General features: G+C 38.9%; 1 protein-coding gene across 1 annotated transcript in view; it reads left to right on the forward strand.

Moving 5' to 3' along the window:
- Nucleotides 1–14765, forward strand: part of Rbl1 (RB transcriptional corepressor like 1) — a 51494-nt gene that overhangs the window by 34240 nt on the left and 2489 nt on the right. The window contains exons 19-21 of the mRNA XM_051187697.1: nucleotides 355–433; nucleotides 4559–4707; nucleotides 11986–12150. Of these exons, the coding sequence (XP_051043654.1) occupies nucleotides 355–433; nucleotides 4559–4707; nucleotides 11986–12150 (393 nt within the window). The remainder of the gene's footprint in view (nucleotides 1–354; nucleotides 434–4558; nucleotides 4708–11985; nucleotides 12151–14765) is intronic.

Here is a 14765-nt window from a genome sequence, read left to right on the forward strand (position 1 = left end):
ACACCACAACACTTGACTACTAATAACCAACCAACCTTCCCCCCCTTCCCCATTCCCCCCACCTCCGGTCTTTCTTTCTTTTTGTTTTTTCAAGATAGGGTTTCTCTGTGTAGCCTTGGATGTCCTGAAACTTACTTGTAGACTAAGCTGGCCTTGAACTCACAGAGATCTGCCTCCTTCTGCCTCCTGAGTGCTGGGATTAAAGATGTATGACCTATTGCCTGGCCAATTTTAACTCTTGATGATAACCCATATGAGAATTATTTCTTAACTGACTTTATTTTGCTGTTGTTTGGATTTTGCTTGATTTGTATCTCTTTGTGACTTTGTGATCCTTCCCCCTCTGGCTTGTAGGTATATAGGAGTGTTCTCTTAAAAAGTATTCCAAGAGAAGTTGTGGCATACAGTGGTGATTGTGAAATGACAGATGGTGGTAAGCTATCCAACTTAGTATGCTATAAATAATAAATCTTTGGTTACATTGTATACAATTTAGTAGGTATCAGATAACGTGGACTCATAATGTAGGAGGAATGAGCAATACACTCACTCTTTTTAAAGATTTGTTTTTGTGTGGTTTGTGTGTATGTGTGTGTGTGAGTGAGAGAGAGTGGGGGGGGAGAGGAAGAGAAGAGAGGAACTGACTGTTGGTGCCTTTGGGGTCCCCTGAGCTGGAATTACAGGCATTTGTAATCTGTCTGATGTGGGTGCTGGGAACCAAACTGTCCTCTGCAAAAGCAGTACATGCTTTTATCTGGTTCATCTCTACAACCCCCCACCCCCCACCCCCCCCACCCCCCCCACCCCCGCCACACACACACACTTTTTTTCTTGTATTGCTGGAGATTAAGCCCAAAGCCTTAAGCATGCTAGGCAAGCACTCTACCACTGCACTACACTCTCAGACCTAAAGACAATTTTTAAATTACACAGCTCTGTTCATTATAGTGTTGGGTTGGTCATTGTTCATTGTAAGCAAGATCTGGAATCACCTCCAGGCACAATTGGGAGTGATTGTCAGACAGAGGTTCACTGGGTCCTGGAGTGCATGATGGAGTGTGTACATCCATCATTCTCTGCATCTGACTGTGGATGTGGCTTCTGTGACTTCCTGTCATGATAGGCCATACCCTTGGCCCTTTGCCAAAACAAAGGCCTTCTCCTGAAGTGCTTTTAGAATATATCACCTAGCAAGTAAAGTAACAGACAGGTGTACTGCAATTTAAACTTTGAGGATCTCAGTCAACAGTGCAAAGTTTTTTTGTGGTAGCAACACACCTGAGAGAAACCATTTAAAAGAAAGAAGGGAGAGAGGAAAGGAGGAAGGAAAGAAGAGAAGAAAGAGAGAGGGGGAGAGGGAGGAGGGAGGGAGGGAGGAAGGAAGGAAGGAAGGAAGAAAGGAGACATGATGGGTTCAGGGTTATTGTTCCATGGTTAACTGACTCCATTATTTCTGGATTGTCAGGAGCTAAACATCATGGTGGATAGATAGTAACAGGAAGGACAGCGAGAGCCTTGGACTGCCTATAACTGTAAAGCCCACCTCCAGGGACTTTCTTCCTTTACCTAGGTCCTATCTCCTAAAATTTCCACTGTGTCCCAAAATAATGCCACCAGCTGGGAATCAGGGTTTTAACTGTGAGCTTATAGGGGACATTTCAGATGTAAACCATTTAATACTCTTTCAGAATTTGAGTGTCGGGTTTGTAGGCCACATTTACCTCTTTTTACTTAAGCACATTATTCCTGAGGCAGTGTGAAATACATAAAAGAATAAACCAGGTAGAACAGCAAAAGCCACTGGATTCCTTGCCTATTTATTCTGTGGAATTTGTTTGCTTTTGTTTTTTGAGACAAGATGTCTAGCCCAGGCTGATATCACACTCCTTGTGTATCAGAGGATGACCTTGCAATTCTGATTCTCCCACCACCTGTGTACTGGTTTAAATGTGTGTAGTACCATGCAGTTTATGGAGTGCTGAGAATTGAATCCAGGACCTGGTATATGCTAGACAAGCACTACACCAACTGAACTATAGCTGTAACCCAAAATTTACTTTTGAAAAAGCATGCATAGGGACTGGAGAGATGACTTAGTGGTCAAGAGTGCAAAATGATCTTTCAGAGCACCCAAGTGACTATTAGTTGTCCAGCAGCCATCTCCCTGGCCTCTGCCTTCATCATCTTTAAGCAGCAAGGATCATAGTCTTGAGTCTTTTGAACCTAAAGACTAATGACAGTCTGTACAAAGGCACCAGCTGCGGTCATTGAGCAGTCCCTTAAGAAGCTGGAGTTAGCTTTCCCCGACACGTGTCCCAAACAGTCCCCATGAGACCATAATGCTTTCCTTATGTTCTTTCCTCAAATGTTTATCATCTTGGGATGTAGACAAGTTTCTGAGTTTATTTTTGTTACTATAACAAGATACCTGAAACTGTATAGTTAAGGAAAAAACAAGAAATTTTTATCTTACACTTCTAAAAGTTGAAAAGCTCAAAGTTGAGGAACCATTTCTGGTAAAGGCCTTCTTGTTGATGGGGGAGTTTCTGTAAGTCTGAATTGTGCAGGGTACCACATGACAAAAGAGCATCTCCAATAGCAGAGCCAAATATGCAGTTTGTTTATTTTATTCTAAGAACTGTAACTTTGGGGGTTTTGTTTTGTTATGTTTTTAATTTTTTTAAATATGTATAGATGATGCATGTCTGTACACCACTTGAGTGTAATGCCCTTGAAGGCTGGAAAAAGGTGTCAAAGCCCCTGGAACTGGATGGACTGCGGGCCACCATGTGGGTGCTGGGCACTAAACCTAGGTCCTCTGCAAAAAGTGTTTGTAACCATTGAGCTATCTCTCTAGCCCTTGTCTAGTTGGTTTTTTGTTTTGTTTTTAATTTATGTATCACGTAAAGGGGCCCATAGAGGTCAGAAGAGCACTTTGCCAGAATGTGCAGGCCCTGACTTTAATCCCCAGCACTTTGCTGTGGGAAATGACATCCTAATTGGGTCTGAAACCCTTTTGGAAGTTCCCAGGAGTTGCATATCCGTGAACTCTTTCAGTTTTCTGGTTTTCCTAAGGCAAAGGCATGTTTCAGCTCTGTTGAAAGTACTCATTTTTATATGCTGAATTTCTTTAATTGGCAGTGGGTTCTTAACTACCGTAAAGAAACAGGCTGGGCATGGTGGTGCACACCTTTACTCACAGTACTTGGGAGGCAGAGGCCAGTGTATCTCTGTGAGCTGGAGGCCAATCTGGTCTAGAGATCTGGTTCTAAAGCAGCCAGGGCTGTTACAGAGAAAACCTTTCTCAGGCGGGGAATAAGAAAGAAAGAAACAAGTGATCTTTATACAAGTAAGGTGAAGGGCTGGAGGGGTAGCTCGGCTGTTAAATACAAGTAAGCTGAAGTTTGTAAACATTTCCCTAAATAATGAGTAGGTTAAAGCTCTGCCTGAAATGAGAATCTATTTCAGCATGACACCAACAGATAGGAAGGAAGCAAACAGGAAAGCAACTTGAGCAAATTTAGAGTCTCTGTTATGCAAGAGAAAACAAGAGTCCTAGAATGTGCTGTGGTGGTGCATGCCTTTAGTCCCAGCACTTGGAAGACAGAGGCAGGTGGATCTCTGTGAACTCAAGGCCAGCCTGGTCTGCAGAACAAGTTCCAGGACAGGCTCCAAAGCTACACAAAGAAACCCTGTCTCAAAAAAACAAAAAGGAATGTGTGCCCGTTGTGGTGTTGTGGTGGCTCATGCCTAAATCCCAACACTGAAGGCTGAGGCAGGAAGATGACTGCAAGTTTGAAGTTATTTTCTATTACAGAATATGACTGTCTCAAAAACAAACAAAACCCCTACTACTTACTTGCCTTGCATTTGCAAAAAAGATAACACAACAACTCATCTTAATTTTCTTTTGTTTTGAGCTGGGGGGGGGTCTCACTACATATCCCTAGCTGACCTGGAACTCTATGTGCCGCCATCAAAGGTGTGTGCCACCATATCTGGCTCATTTTGCTTCTTTATTAACCCATGAATATATTCCTTGCCTTTTAGAGTCATTCCACCTTCTTTAGACAACCAGTATGAGCATCTACAGGCCTGTAGGCTGAAGTTGGGGGTTTTTTACTGCCACCCATTTGAAGAGTTCCTTAAGACCTAATCAGATCTGGTTCCCCTTTAATAAAGGTTTGCAGTGACAGTGAGCTAAAAAACTGCCCTTGTGAAATGTGTTTTCTGAACTGTCACTAGAGAGAAGAGTACCACATTCAGTCCACACAATTACATTTTTCTACATTATATATTTTTTTTTTTTTTAAAGCAAAGTCTCGTAGTATATCCCAGGCTGGCTTGAACTTTTGATCCTCCTACCTCAACCTGGCAGTTGCTGGGCCCCTACATTACCAGTTCTATTTGTAAAGTGTACATACATATTTTTCTAAAACTATTAATTACTTTTTATAAGGATTTCCATTTCTTTTTAATTTTGTTAGAAGGAATATAATCCAAGTCACTAATGTAATATTACAGAATACCTATCACAATGATAATTTCTTCTTAACAGACATAGAAGATGCCACGAAGACGCCCAACTGTTCCAGTGAACCAATGAAGGAGGAAAGAGGTGATCTTATCAAATTCTACAATACAATATATGTAGGAAGAGTGAAGTCATTTGCATTGAAGTATGATTTGTCCAATCAGGACCATATAGTAAGTTTTTAAAATTATTTATTTTATTCGCATTTGTGTTTTGCCTGCATGTCTGTCTGTGAGGTTGTCAGACCCTGGAGTTACAGTTGTGAGATGCCATGTAAGTGCTAGGGATTGAACCCAGGTCCTCTAGAAGAGCAGTCAGTGCTCTTACCCGCTGAGCCATCTCTCTAGCCCCCATATAGTAAGTTTTAAGTCTTGCTACTTTCTTCAAATATTTTAAAAATTATGATTTAAATATATTTATGACATTTCCCCCTTCTACTTTCAGTCCTTCCCACAACCCCCTCTCAAATTGATAGCTTCTTTTTTCTTTATTATTAGAACATTCATAAATATATAAATATAACCTGCTGAGTACATTTAGTGTGGCATTTATATATATGGATCAGAACTGATCACTTTGTATTGGATAACCAACAGACAACAGAAACAGGATTTTGTTTTTCTTTTTTGTTGTTGTGTGTGTGTGTGTGTGTTTGTTTGTTTGTTTGTTTGTTTGAGACTAGGTCTCATTATGTAGCTCTAGCTGTTCTGTCCTGGAACTCGATTTGTAGGCCAGACTGCCCTTCAACTAACAGAGATTCACCTGCCTCTTCCTCCCAAGTGCTGGGATTAAAGGTGTGTGCCACCACACCTGGCCTGGATTTTGTTTCTTATTGCATTCAGCTAACCTAAGTCTTTTAATGGGAGAGTTTAATCCATTAGTATTTTTAAGTTGTTATTGAGAGTTACATGTTGATTGTAGTTGTTTTGTTGGTTTTTTCTGTTTGAATTTCAGTTGTGCTTTGTATTTCATTAATGACAACCTTCTTTGTTTTCTTTCTAGAGTCTCTTGGCTATGCTTCTTCCTCTTTTTAATCCAAAGCATTGCTTCCAGTATTCTCCTTAGGGTTGTTTTGGTGAACATAAATCTTTTTTTTAATTATTTATTTATTTTTATTTTATGTGCTTTGGTGTTTTGCTTGCATTTATGCCTGTGTGAGGGTGTCAGATCTCGGAGTTACACAGCAGCCATATGTGTGCTGAGAATTAAACCCAGGTCCTCTGGAAGAATAGTCAGTGTTCTTAACTTCTGAGCCATCTCTCCAGCCCCTGAACATAAATAATTTTTTTTTTCCTTCAACCATGGCAGTTAGTTTTGCTGGGTACAATAATTTGCATCGTGGGCTTTTTGGAACTTTTGATTGCATTTCTTCAGCCTCTTCTGGCTTTCAAAATTTCCATTGAGAAGTTAGCTATGATTCTGATGGGTTTTCTTTTATATGTAACTTGTATGTTTTTCTCTTTCAGCTTTCTGATGCATATATCTAATTACTCTTATAAACCAGGAGTCAGTATCAGGGTAAAAACCTGTAAGATCAGAGAAGCAGGGGAGCAACTAGCTGCCAGTTGCTACTGTTCCTCCATCCAAAAAGGCCTCGATCCTGTCTCTGCCCACTTTATCACTTCCTGATTCCTCTCTGGATCGCTGTGGTTAACTAGTGGCTAGCTCCGCCCTGTAACTCTGAGCAAGCTTTATTTGTCTACAAAAAGTAGAGGTTTTAAGTAACATGGAAAAACTATATACAATAAGTACAACTATATCCAAGTATATACAGGCAATAATTACATTAGCAATGCCTTAGTCCATAGCTTTTGACAAATTCAGAGAAAATACTCCATTATCTATCCTTTCTTAGTGTGTCCAAAGTATTGTGCCTAATTCACTTTCTATTCTAACTTGATGACCAACCCAAAACTATCTTTTTATGCCTCTCTACCTTATACATGTTATACCTCTTTTCTGAGTCTGGTAATAAGGAAAACTATAACTATCTAGTCTTCAACTCCATCAGACACCTGAGAAGGATGTACTATTACCTGAGTAAACAGGAAGCGCAGAGCAAACAACTTCAAAACTAAGAAATGACAGAAATAGCTGGCTGCCTGGACATCACCCCAGGTTCTTCTGTAGCATTAGGACATCCATCTTTGGCCTACAGGCCTAGAATATCTGACAAACTTCAGTGAAGCAGGATTTTTGAAAGACTGTCCCATCTTGTCTTGGCAAAATTCAGCAATCACTTTCTTTTGTGTCCTGCCTATCCAGTTTGGACAGCATACTGTCTGCAGTCAAGGCAAGGGCAGTTTCTTGCCTAGTGACTAACTTTTGCTACAAAGAAAGTGAGCTTCAAGCCGGGTAGTAGTGGCACATGCCTTTAATCCCAGCACTAGGGAGGCAGAGGCAGGTGGATCTCTGTGAGTTCGACACCAGCCTGGTCTACAAAAGCTAGTTTCAGGACAGTCTCCAAAGCTACAGAGAAACCCTGTGTCAAAAAACCAAAAAAAGCAAAAGAAGGAAAGTTCCTGTGGAGTTTCTTTGATATCCATCATCTTCTCTGAAGTAGATTGGTGCTGCCAGGAGTAGCACCATTGTGTCATTGTCAAAAGAACCTTATGTTATTAAAACATCTTAAGTGCCATATTCTATAGGTCTCTGAAGTATTTGAAGACCACCTGTCTATCTAAACTATATATGTTTGACCTTGAAAACATACCTAACATGACTACAAGTTTGATTATAATAGGTGACTAACTACTAACTTGCATTTCTTTATTATCTTAATAGTTTATGATAATAAACTAGAAGTTTACATTACATTGTATATGTACACTGTATATATACAATACCTTAAACATGATTAGAAACATATGTACAGTGTATTCTAACAAAAAAACTTAAATTTATATCAAATTACAAAAAATATCTTAATCAAGAGTAGAAACATATATACAGTATAAGAAAATAACCTCAAATGTTTATCAATGCACAGACATCACTATCAATATAAAGTATTTAAGACTAGTAGCTGCTTTTTTGAGTAAAACTATAGTCAATAATCTAGCCTTTTATCCTGTTTCTATATCCCTGTTTTTCCTTTTAGAACAAGATCCCTGAATCTGCTCTCCTTTGTTTAGCTTTTTTCCTGACCATGACCAATAACAACTTGTAATCAACCCCCCCCCCAATGATAACAAATATCCATAATCCACTGAAAAACCCAAATCCACCCACCCTACCTCTTGGGAATGTGAGTGTCATGTTCTTAAAATTATTTCCTGCTGTCTGGGGGTGGCAACATCTTTAAGGGACCCTGAAACAAAAATTGGGATAATTATCAAGTATTGGGAGACCTAGCTGTATCATTTGTTGTCCAGTCTCTTTAATGGGAAAGTGCAGGGCTTATCTCAAGTCCTAAATAGAGTATTCTGTGAGGCTGAACCATCTCAGCTAGTCACTTGAAATTGTCCTGAGAATTTGTAGTTCAAAGCTGATCTTTGGGTGGAGTTTGTCAGCTTAGTGGCCATACCATGGTCTTGGTGGAATTGTCATTGTAGGGCCCCATCCTCCTTTTGGAGACTTCAAAAGTTGTTGTTAGGCATGGTCACAGTTCACTGTAGAAAACTTAACATTTTAAATGTCATATGCAGCAGATCTCAAATAGGTTAATTTGTTATGTACATCCAAGGTATAAAAACTTAATTGCTAGTTATCTGATTTGAGACTCAAACATGAAATAACATACAGAAAACTAGAAGCCTTTTTCTAGAATTAGTACTCTATATGACCATTAATATCATGACAAATATAAATAATACATATATAAATACATATAAATACACACACACACACACACACACATATATATATATATATATATATTGTTTTGTTTTGTAACAGCTCTGACTGCCCTGGAATTCACTTTATAGACCGGGATGGCCTCAAACTCACTGAGATCTGCCTGCCTCTGCCCTCTGCCCTCTGCCCTCTGCCTCTGCTGGGATTAAAGGAGTGCACCACTGCTGTCTGACAAATTTTACAAATTTTGAGATATTTATACCTTAAGAAAAATTTTAAAGAGTCAAAGTAAAACCAAAAAATTATGAGAGTAGTGTAATAGAATACTTTCTTAATTTTGTTTTTTTTCTTCTGTCCCATATCAGGTGGCTCTTCTGACATGAGAGAGATTTTGGATTTTCCTTTTTTTAATTAGTATGCATGGTTTAGAGAAGGAGAGAGCCATGCTCTAACTCCAAAGCCAGCTTTGGGACTACAACAAAGACCATTTGCATTATATGTCTGTAGAGAAAAGCAGAAACAAACATTTGGAGCGATTTATAAAATTTTTATAATGTGATATACCAATAGGCCAATTTACTCTTTTTCTTGGGACATTATCTCTGAATGATTTGTCCTTTTTCTCCAGATGTCTCATTTGTCCAGTGGTCTTCAGATTCCTTACCTGGATGCCTTCATTCTCCTGGAAAGACAAAAACAAAACCCTTCTCCAACCCTAACTTTGGGGAGGTTCCCTTTTGCCAAGTTATATCTGATCAAATGAAAGGCATTTGTTAGTCTTATTATAAGTTAGTTTAGATTGAATGGTCATATTGTTTGGTGAAATATCACCTCTTCTAATCAAGAGGTCTCTCTTGATCAGATCTAATGTTTATCATATTTGCTTTATGATTTCTCCTGAAAAAAAATTTTTTTAATCTCCTAAAGCTGTTCTGTCATCCAGAGCAGTGTGTTTTTTACAATAGGCATGAGGTTCTTTAATTGCTTAGTGGAGGAGTTTCCCCCACAGTGACAGGGAATGACTAACCAAAGTTGACATGGGGGGGGGGGCTGTGTTTCCTGATGGCAAAGGATTATCCTGACTGTCCCTACTTGATCTGCATTCATTGGTCCAATATCAGACTTTGTTGCACCTTTTGCACACTCCAGAAGGCAAGGGCCTTCCTTTTGGATTAGAAGAAACATTGTTTCTAGGAATACCCTGTTTGCAATTCATTTTTAAGTGACCTTGTTTGCCACTTGACATTTCTTCAAGCCTCCAGAAATCACCTCTACTATACAAGCATCATCATGGTTATGAGATTCAATATTGACTGTATTTCAGAACCATTCCTTTATGGGTGCTGATACTGCCTTTAAAGGCCTGATTTCCCTTTTGGATTGTGAATTAGCATTTTAAAAAGCCAAAGATTCGATTATTATTAGTCTAGCTTCTGAATTTGGTACCTTTTTTTTTTTTTTACAGCTGAAGTCAGTCTTCATAAAAGACAGTGTGTTTATTTTTGGCCATGTATGACTTTAATAAATGACTCCCATTTTCTTTCCAGCTTCTTCAGTTCTGCCCCAAGCATTCAGAGCTGCTGCACAGCATAGATAGAACCAAATGTGGTCATCATATATAGACTGGCTTTGTACATCAGCATAATCGCCCTCTCCAAGAAGTTGGTCAATATCTCTAGCCCTACTTTGTTGTTCAATGAGCCTAGCCTCATCTTTCCACCAGGTTTCCCACTGTAATTGAGGACCAGGTTCCAATACTGCTGTAACCAAGTCTTTCCAGCCTGATGAGATAATTCTGTTACTAGTTGACCATGAATTTAGTATCTGCTTCACAAAAGGTGAATGCATGCCATATGAGACTATTACTTCCTTAAATCTCCTCAAATCTAACATTTCCACAGGAATCCAGTCAGCTCTTACATAGCCTTGGGGATACCTGTCATTTGGCAATTGTGCTTATAAGGTACCTGGATAAATTAAGCTTTATTTGTCAAAACACAAAATATCACACAACAACTTTGAATACTTTGGTTTTTTTCCTGTGTATTTAATGTTTTAATTATGATATGTCTTAGGGAGTTTCTTTTCTGGTCTTGTCTAGTTAGGGTTCTATATGCTTCTTACACATGTATGGGTGTGTTTTTTCTTAATTTGGGGAAGTGTTCTCTCATTTTGTTAAAGATCTAGCCTGTGCCCTTGACCTAGATTCTTTTCAATGTCTCTCGTCAAAGATTTGGTTTTTTTTTTTTTTTTTTTTTTTTTCATGGTTTACTATAGTTCCTGCATAATCCTTTTGTTGTGGGGTATTCATCAAAGAAGAATACTTAGATATATAGGTTTAAGCCAATAGAAAGTCTTTATTGGCCAGCCGGTGGCTACAGTGGGTGTTTGGGATACCAAATCTTTCTCAGAGTGAGCTTTTAACCACAGAAACCATATCCTGGGTTGACATATATCAATTAACAGAAACAGTTAGCTAGAAGAGGAACTAAAAAAGCCAAAAAGCAAGATTACTACATTTAGAGACTTTCGCATACCTAAGGGCTTTGATGGGTTAGGTCTTTGTTTTAGTTTGGCAGAGGTGCTGTCTGAGTTTTAACAGCCTGAATGGTTTTTCCATCATGGAGTCAGTTGTGCTAAGGCCTGGGGGCCTACTAAGGTCTGGGACCCTGTTAACACCTTTCTTGTATTTTTTTAATGTTTATATATTCTTTGCATAGTCTAGTTTCTCAACTTTGCCTTTGAGACCTGATATTGTAACATCTACTTGATCTGTTATATTTGTCAGACTTTCCTCTGCATTTTCTAATTGGGATATTGAGATTTTGAATTCTATCTTCACTTCAGCTTGAGCTTTCTTCAGTGTGTCTCTTTATTGAACCCAGTTTTCAAATCCTGGATTGCATTTGATGTTTCATTAATCCTGTTTGTAATTTCTTGGGCATCACTTTTCTAATTCTTTTTTTTTTTTTTTTTTTTTTTTTTTTTTTTTTTCTCCCGAGATAGGATTTCTCAGTAGCTTTGGAAGCTGTCCTGGAATTTGCTCTGTAGACCAGGCTGGCCTCGAACTCACAAAGATTCTCGTGCCTTTACCTCCCAAGTGCTGGGATTAAAGGCATGCACCACCACTGCCCAGAAATTTCTATGTTCATCTTTATCAGTCAATGAAATTTGGTTACTGTTAGTTTTTGTTTCTGTGGTGATAGAGGGGTTGGTTTTTGTTAGTTTAGTTTGTTTGTTTGTTTGTTTGTTTTATTAATGATACTTGGAATTGAACTAGCCCCAGCCTTGTTCTGACCTTTGTAGTATGAACACAGGGTTCCACATGTTCCTGATGTTCCATTCTTGGTGATTTACCCCAGTTGTTTGTTTTGTTGCTGTTGTTTTGGAAAGACAGAGCCTGGGTAAGCTGGATACACAAATATGCCAGTGTGCCCAGCTTACTCAGACTCCTCAAATCTAGTTATAGGATTTCTCAGGTGATCCAAGACGGTAAGTTTTAGCTTACCTATTAATAGTAGTTGATGGAAACAATGAGTAATAACTTTTTTTCCCTTTTTCAGCCATAAATAAGTTCTTAAAACATTAATATGTTTTAACAAATTTTTGCTATCAGGCCCTTTTGTCTTAAAAATATGATTTCTGGATTATTTTAGGTGGATGCTCCACCCCTCTCTCCTTTCCCGAATATTAAGCAGCAGCCAGGCTCCCCACGCCGCATTTCCCAGCAGCATTCCATTTATGTTTCACCACACAAAAATGGATCAGGCCTTACCCCCAGGAGTGCTCTGTTGTACAAGTTCAATGGCAGCCCTTCTAAGGTAAGGTACATGCAGTCTTTGCTGTAGAACAGCTATGTGTTTATTCAATGTTGGGTTTCAAGTTAGAATTTCAAGTAACTATGAAAAAGTTGGATTTTAAGTAATTTTGCCTCTTAAACTAGACTTCATTTTATCAGCCAACATTCATTAATCTTTTTGTTACAAAGTTACCACTAATAAAATATAAGCTAATTGTGGCATGCTTTGTATGACCAGAAACACTACTATTAAGCTAAGCATGGTGGTACATACCTGTAATTCCAGCACTTAGATGTTGAATTGCTTGTACAGTCTCAGAAGTGGGGCTAAAGAGGGATGCTTAGACCTGCCTGTTGTTCGGGAGAAAAAGTTTATTAGAAAGGTTAACAACATGGTCAGACTCAACAGTGTGTGGGAGCTCTAAGGAGAGTTCAGGCTCATCAGGAGTGGGCCTTCTCATAGGACTCTAGACAACCAGTCTCCCTGCTTGTCTAGCACAGGGCAGGGAAGTAGGTGGGGAGCAGGATACATGACCACCAGTACCCCTTTGATGTATTCTCCAAGCCTGCACATTCAACATCTCAAGTAAGAAATCCCAAGAACCTGTAAGTCTTTTCTGGAAGATTCACAGAGAGCGAACACTATCGATAGGGTACCTGTCGGTATGTGTAGGAGTGGAGGGGCTGCTGCAGTGATTGTGGCCTCAACAGGAAGCTGATCTGCATTCTAACAATGCCAAGGCAGGAAGATTTGATTCTGGTCCAGCCTAGATTAAAAAAAACAGTGTTTAGTTCTGCAGATGTTTCTCACTGGTAAAGCGCTTGCCAAGCAAGAACTAGTCCCTGGGTTTGTTCCTAGTACCACAAGAAGAGAAGAAGAAAAGGAAAAGAGAGCATTACATTCAATTGATACAGTTGTTTGTTTTTCTATTTCAAGATAGGTTTCTCTAACAGTCCTGGATGTAGACCAGGATGGCCTCTAACTCACAGAGATCTACCTGCCTCTGCTTTCTGAGTGTTGGGATTAAAGTTGTGCACCACCACTGCCTGGCTAGATGATATAGTTTAATCCAATGCTACTCATGTGGTGTTTCAGGGAATGTTAAGATGTCCATTTTTGTTTTGTTTTTCGAGACTAGGATTATCTGTGTTTGGGCCTGGCTGTCCTGGAATTCACTCTGTAGACCAGGCTGGCCTCAAGATCTGCCCAACTCTGCCTTCCGAGTGCTGGGATTAAAAGGGACACCAACCCCTTTAAAAAAAAAAAAAAAAAAAAACAGATGTCTGTTTGTTAATTTTTACTTTATTGTTTTATGTGAATGTTTTGACTGCATGTATGTCTGTGTGCCTGGTGCCCTTGGAGGCTAAAAGATGACATCAAATCCCTTAAAACTGGAGTTTTGGACAGTTAGTTTGCTGCCATATGGTGCTCGGAATTAAATCTGAGTCCTCTGGAAAAGCAGCTAGTGCTGTTAATCACTGAGCCATCTGCCTAGCTCCTGTTTGGTGTTTTTTGTTTTCCTTTGTTTTGAGAAGTGTCTCAATATATTGTCCAAGCTGCCCTCAAACTTCTGACAATTATAAGCCCATTCTTACATGAGAATATTAATTTTAAAGAATGACTTTGAAAGTTAAGTGCATTAGATGGATAACTGTCAGCTTAGTGAAAAGTTATAAAACAAGGCCCTCCTTTTATATCTATTAGTATAGAGATACTAACTCCATCTTCATCCTGTACATTAATGGAGGCATCTCAGAGATAAGCTTTTTCAGTATTTCTGAGACTGCACAGCAGCATCCAAAGTTTCCAAAAGCCGTTAAGTATTATTTGGACAAATTTTGTCAGTGCAGTAACAGCTCCTTAACCCCTTGATTTCCTGTACTTATCAAAGAAAATTGACCAAGATGAAACTTGTATTTTCCTCCTTCAAGATTTATTTCTCATAGTGATGTTTAGATACACTGTCTGGAATCCAAGGCAGTGATTCCAAAGCCAGAGTCAGAATAACCCAGGGAGCTTGTTGAACACCAGTACTGCCCTACAGACTTGTAGACTTGTAGAACTGGTAGACAGGTCCAGACAACTAGGATACAATTTCAGGAACTACTTCTCATGTGCCTATAACATCAACATCACCTGGGATGACTCACAGACACACACCTGCTAAGTCTCAGTCTTTACATTATCAGGGTTCCTGGCAACCAGTAAGCACACCTGAGTTTAAAAGCCTATCTCAGAGAGAAAAAAAAAAAAAACAAAAAACAGTAAGTTGGCTCAGGTTAATGCCCTTCCCACCAAGCCTGAGGACCTGAGTTACATCCTTGGGAACCTATGTAATAGAAGATGAAATGACTCCTGCAAATTGTCCTTTGATGTCCACATGTGTACCATGACATGTACCTGCCCCCCCAACAGAGACAAACACAAAAATTGAAATATATAGTATGTATATATTTTATATACATATAAACATGATATATAGCATATAGTATGTATAATCTATATATAAGATGCTATAGACTTTATATTATAATAGTGTATATTATATATTATACTATAAATGTAAATTATACAATATAGGCATGATATGTAATATGTTATACCATATAATATATAAGACTATATATGTGTATGTA

This window comes from Phodopus roborovskii, unplaced genomic scaffold, assembly GCF_943737965.1.
Source record: "Phodopus roborovskii unplaced genomic scaffold, PHOROB, whole genome shotgun sequence".
Lineage (NCBI taxonomy): Eukaryota > Metazoa > Chordata > Mammalia > Rodentia > Cricetidae > Phodopus > Phodopus roborovskii.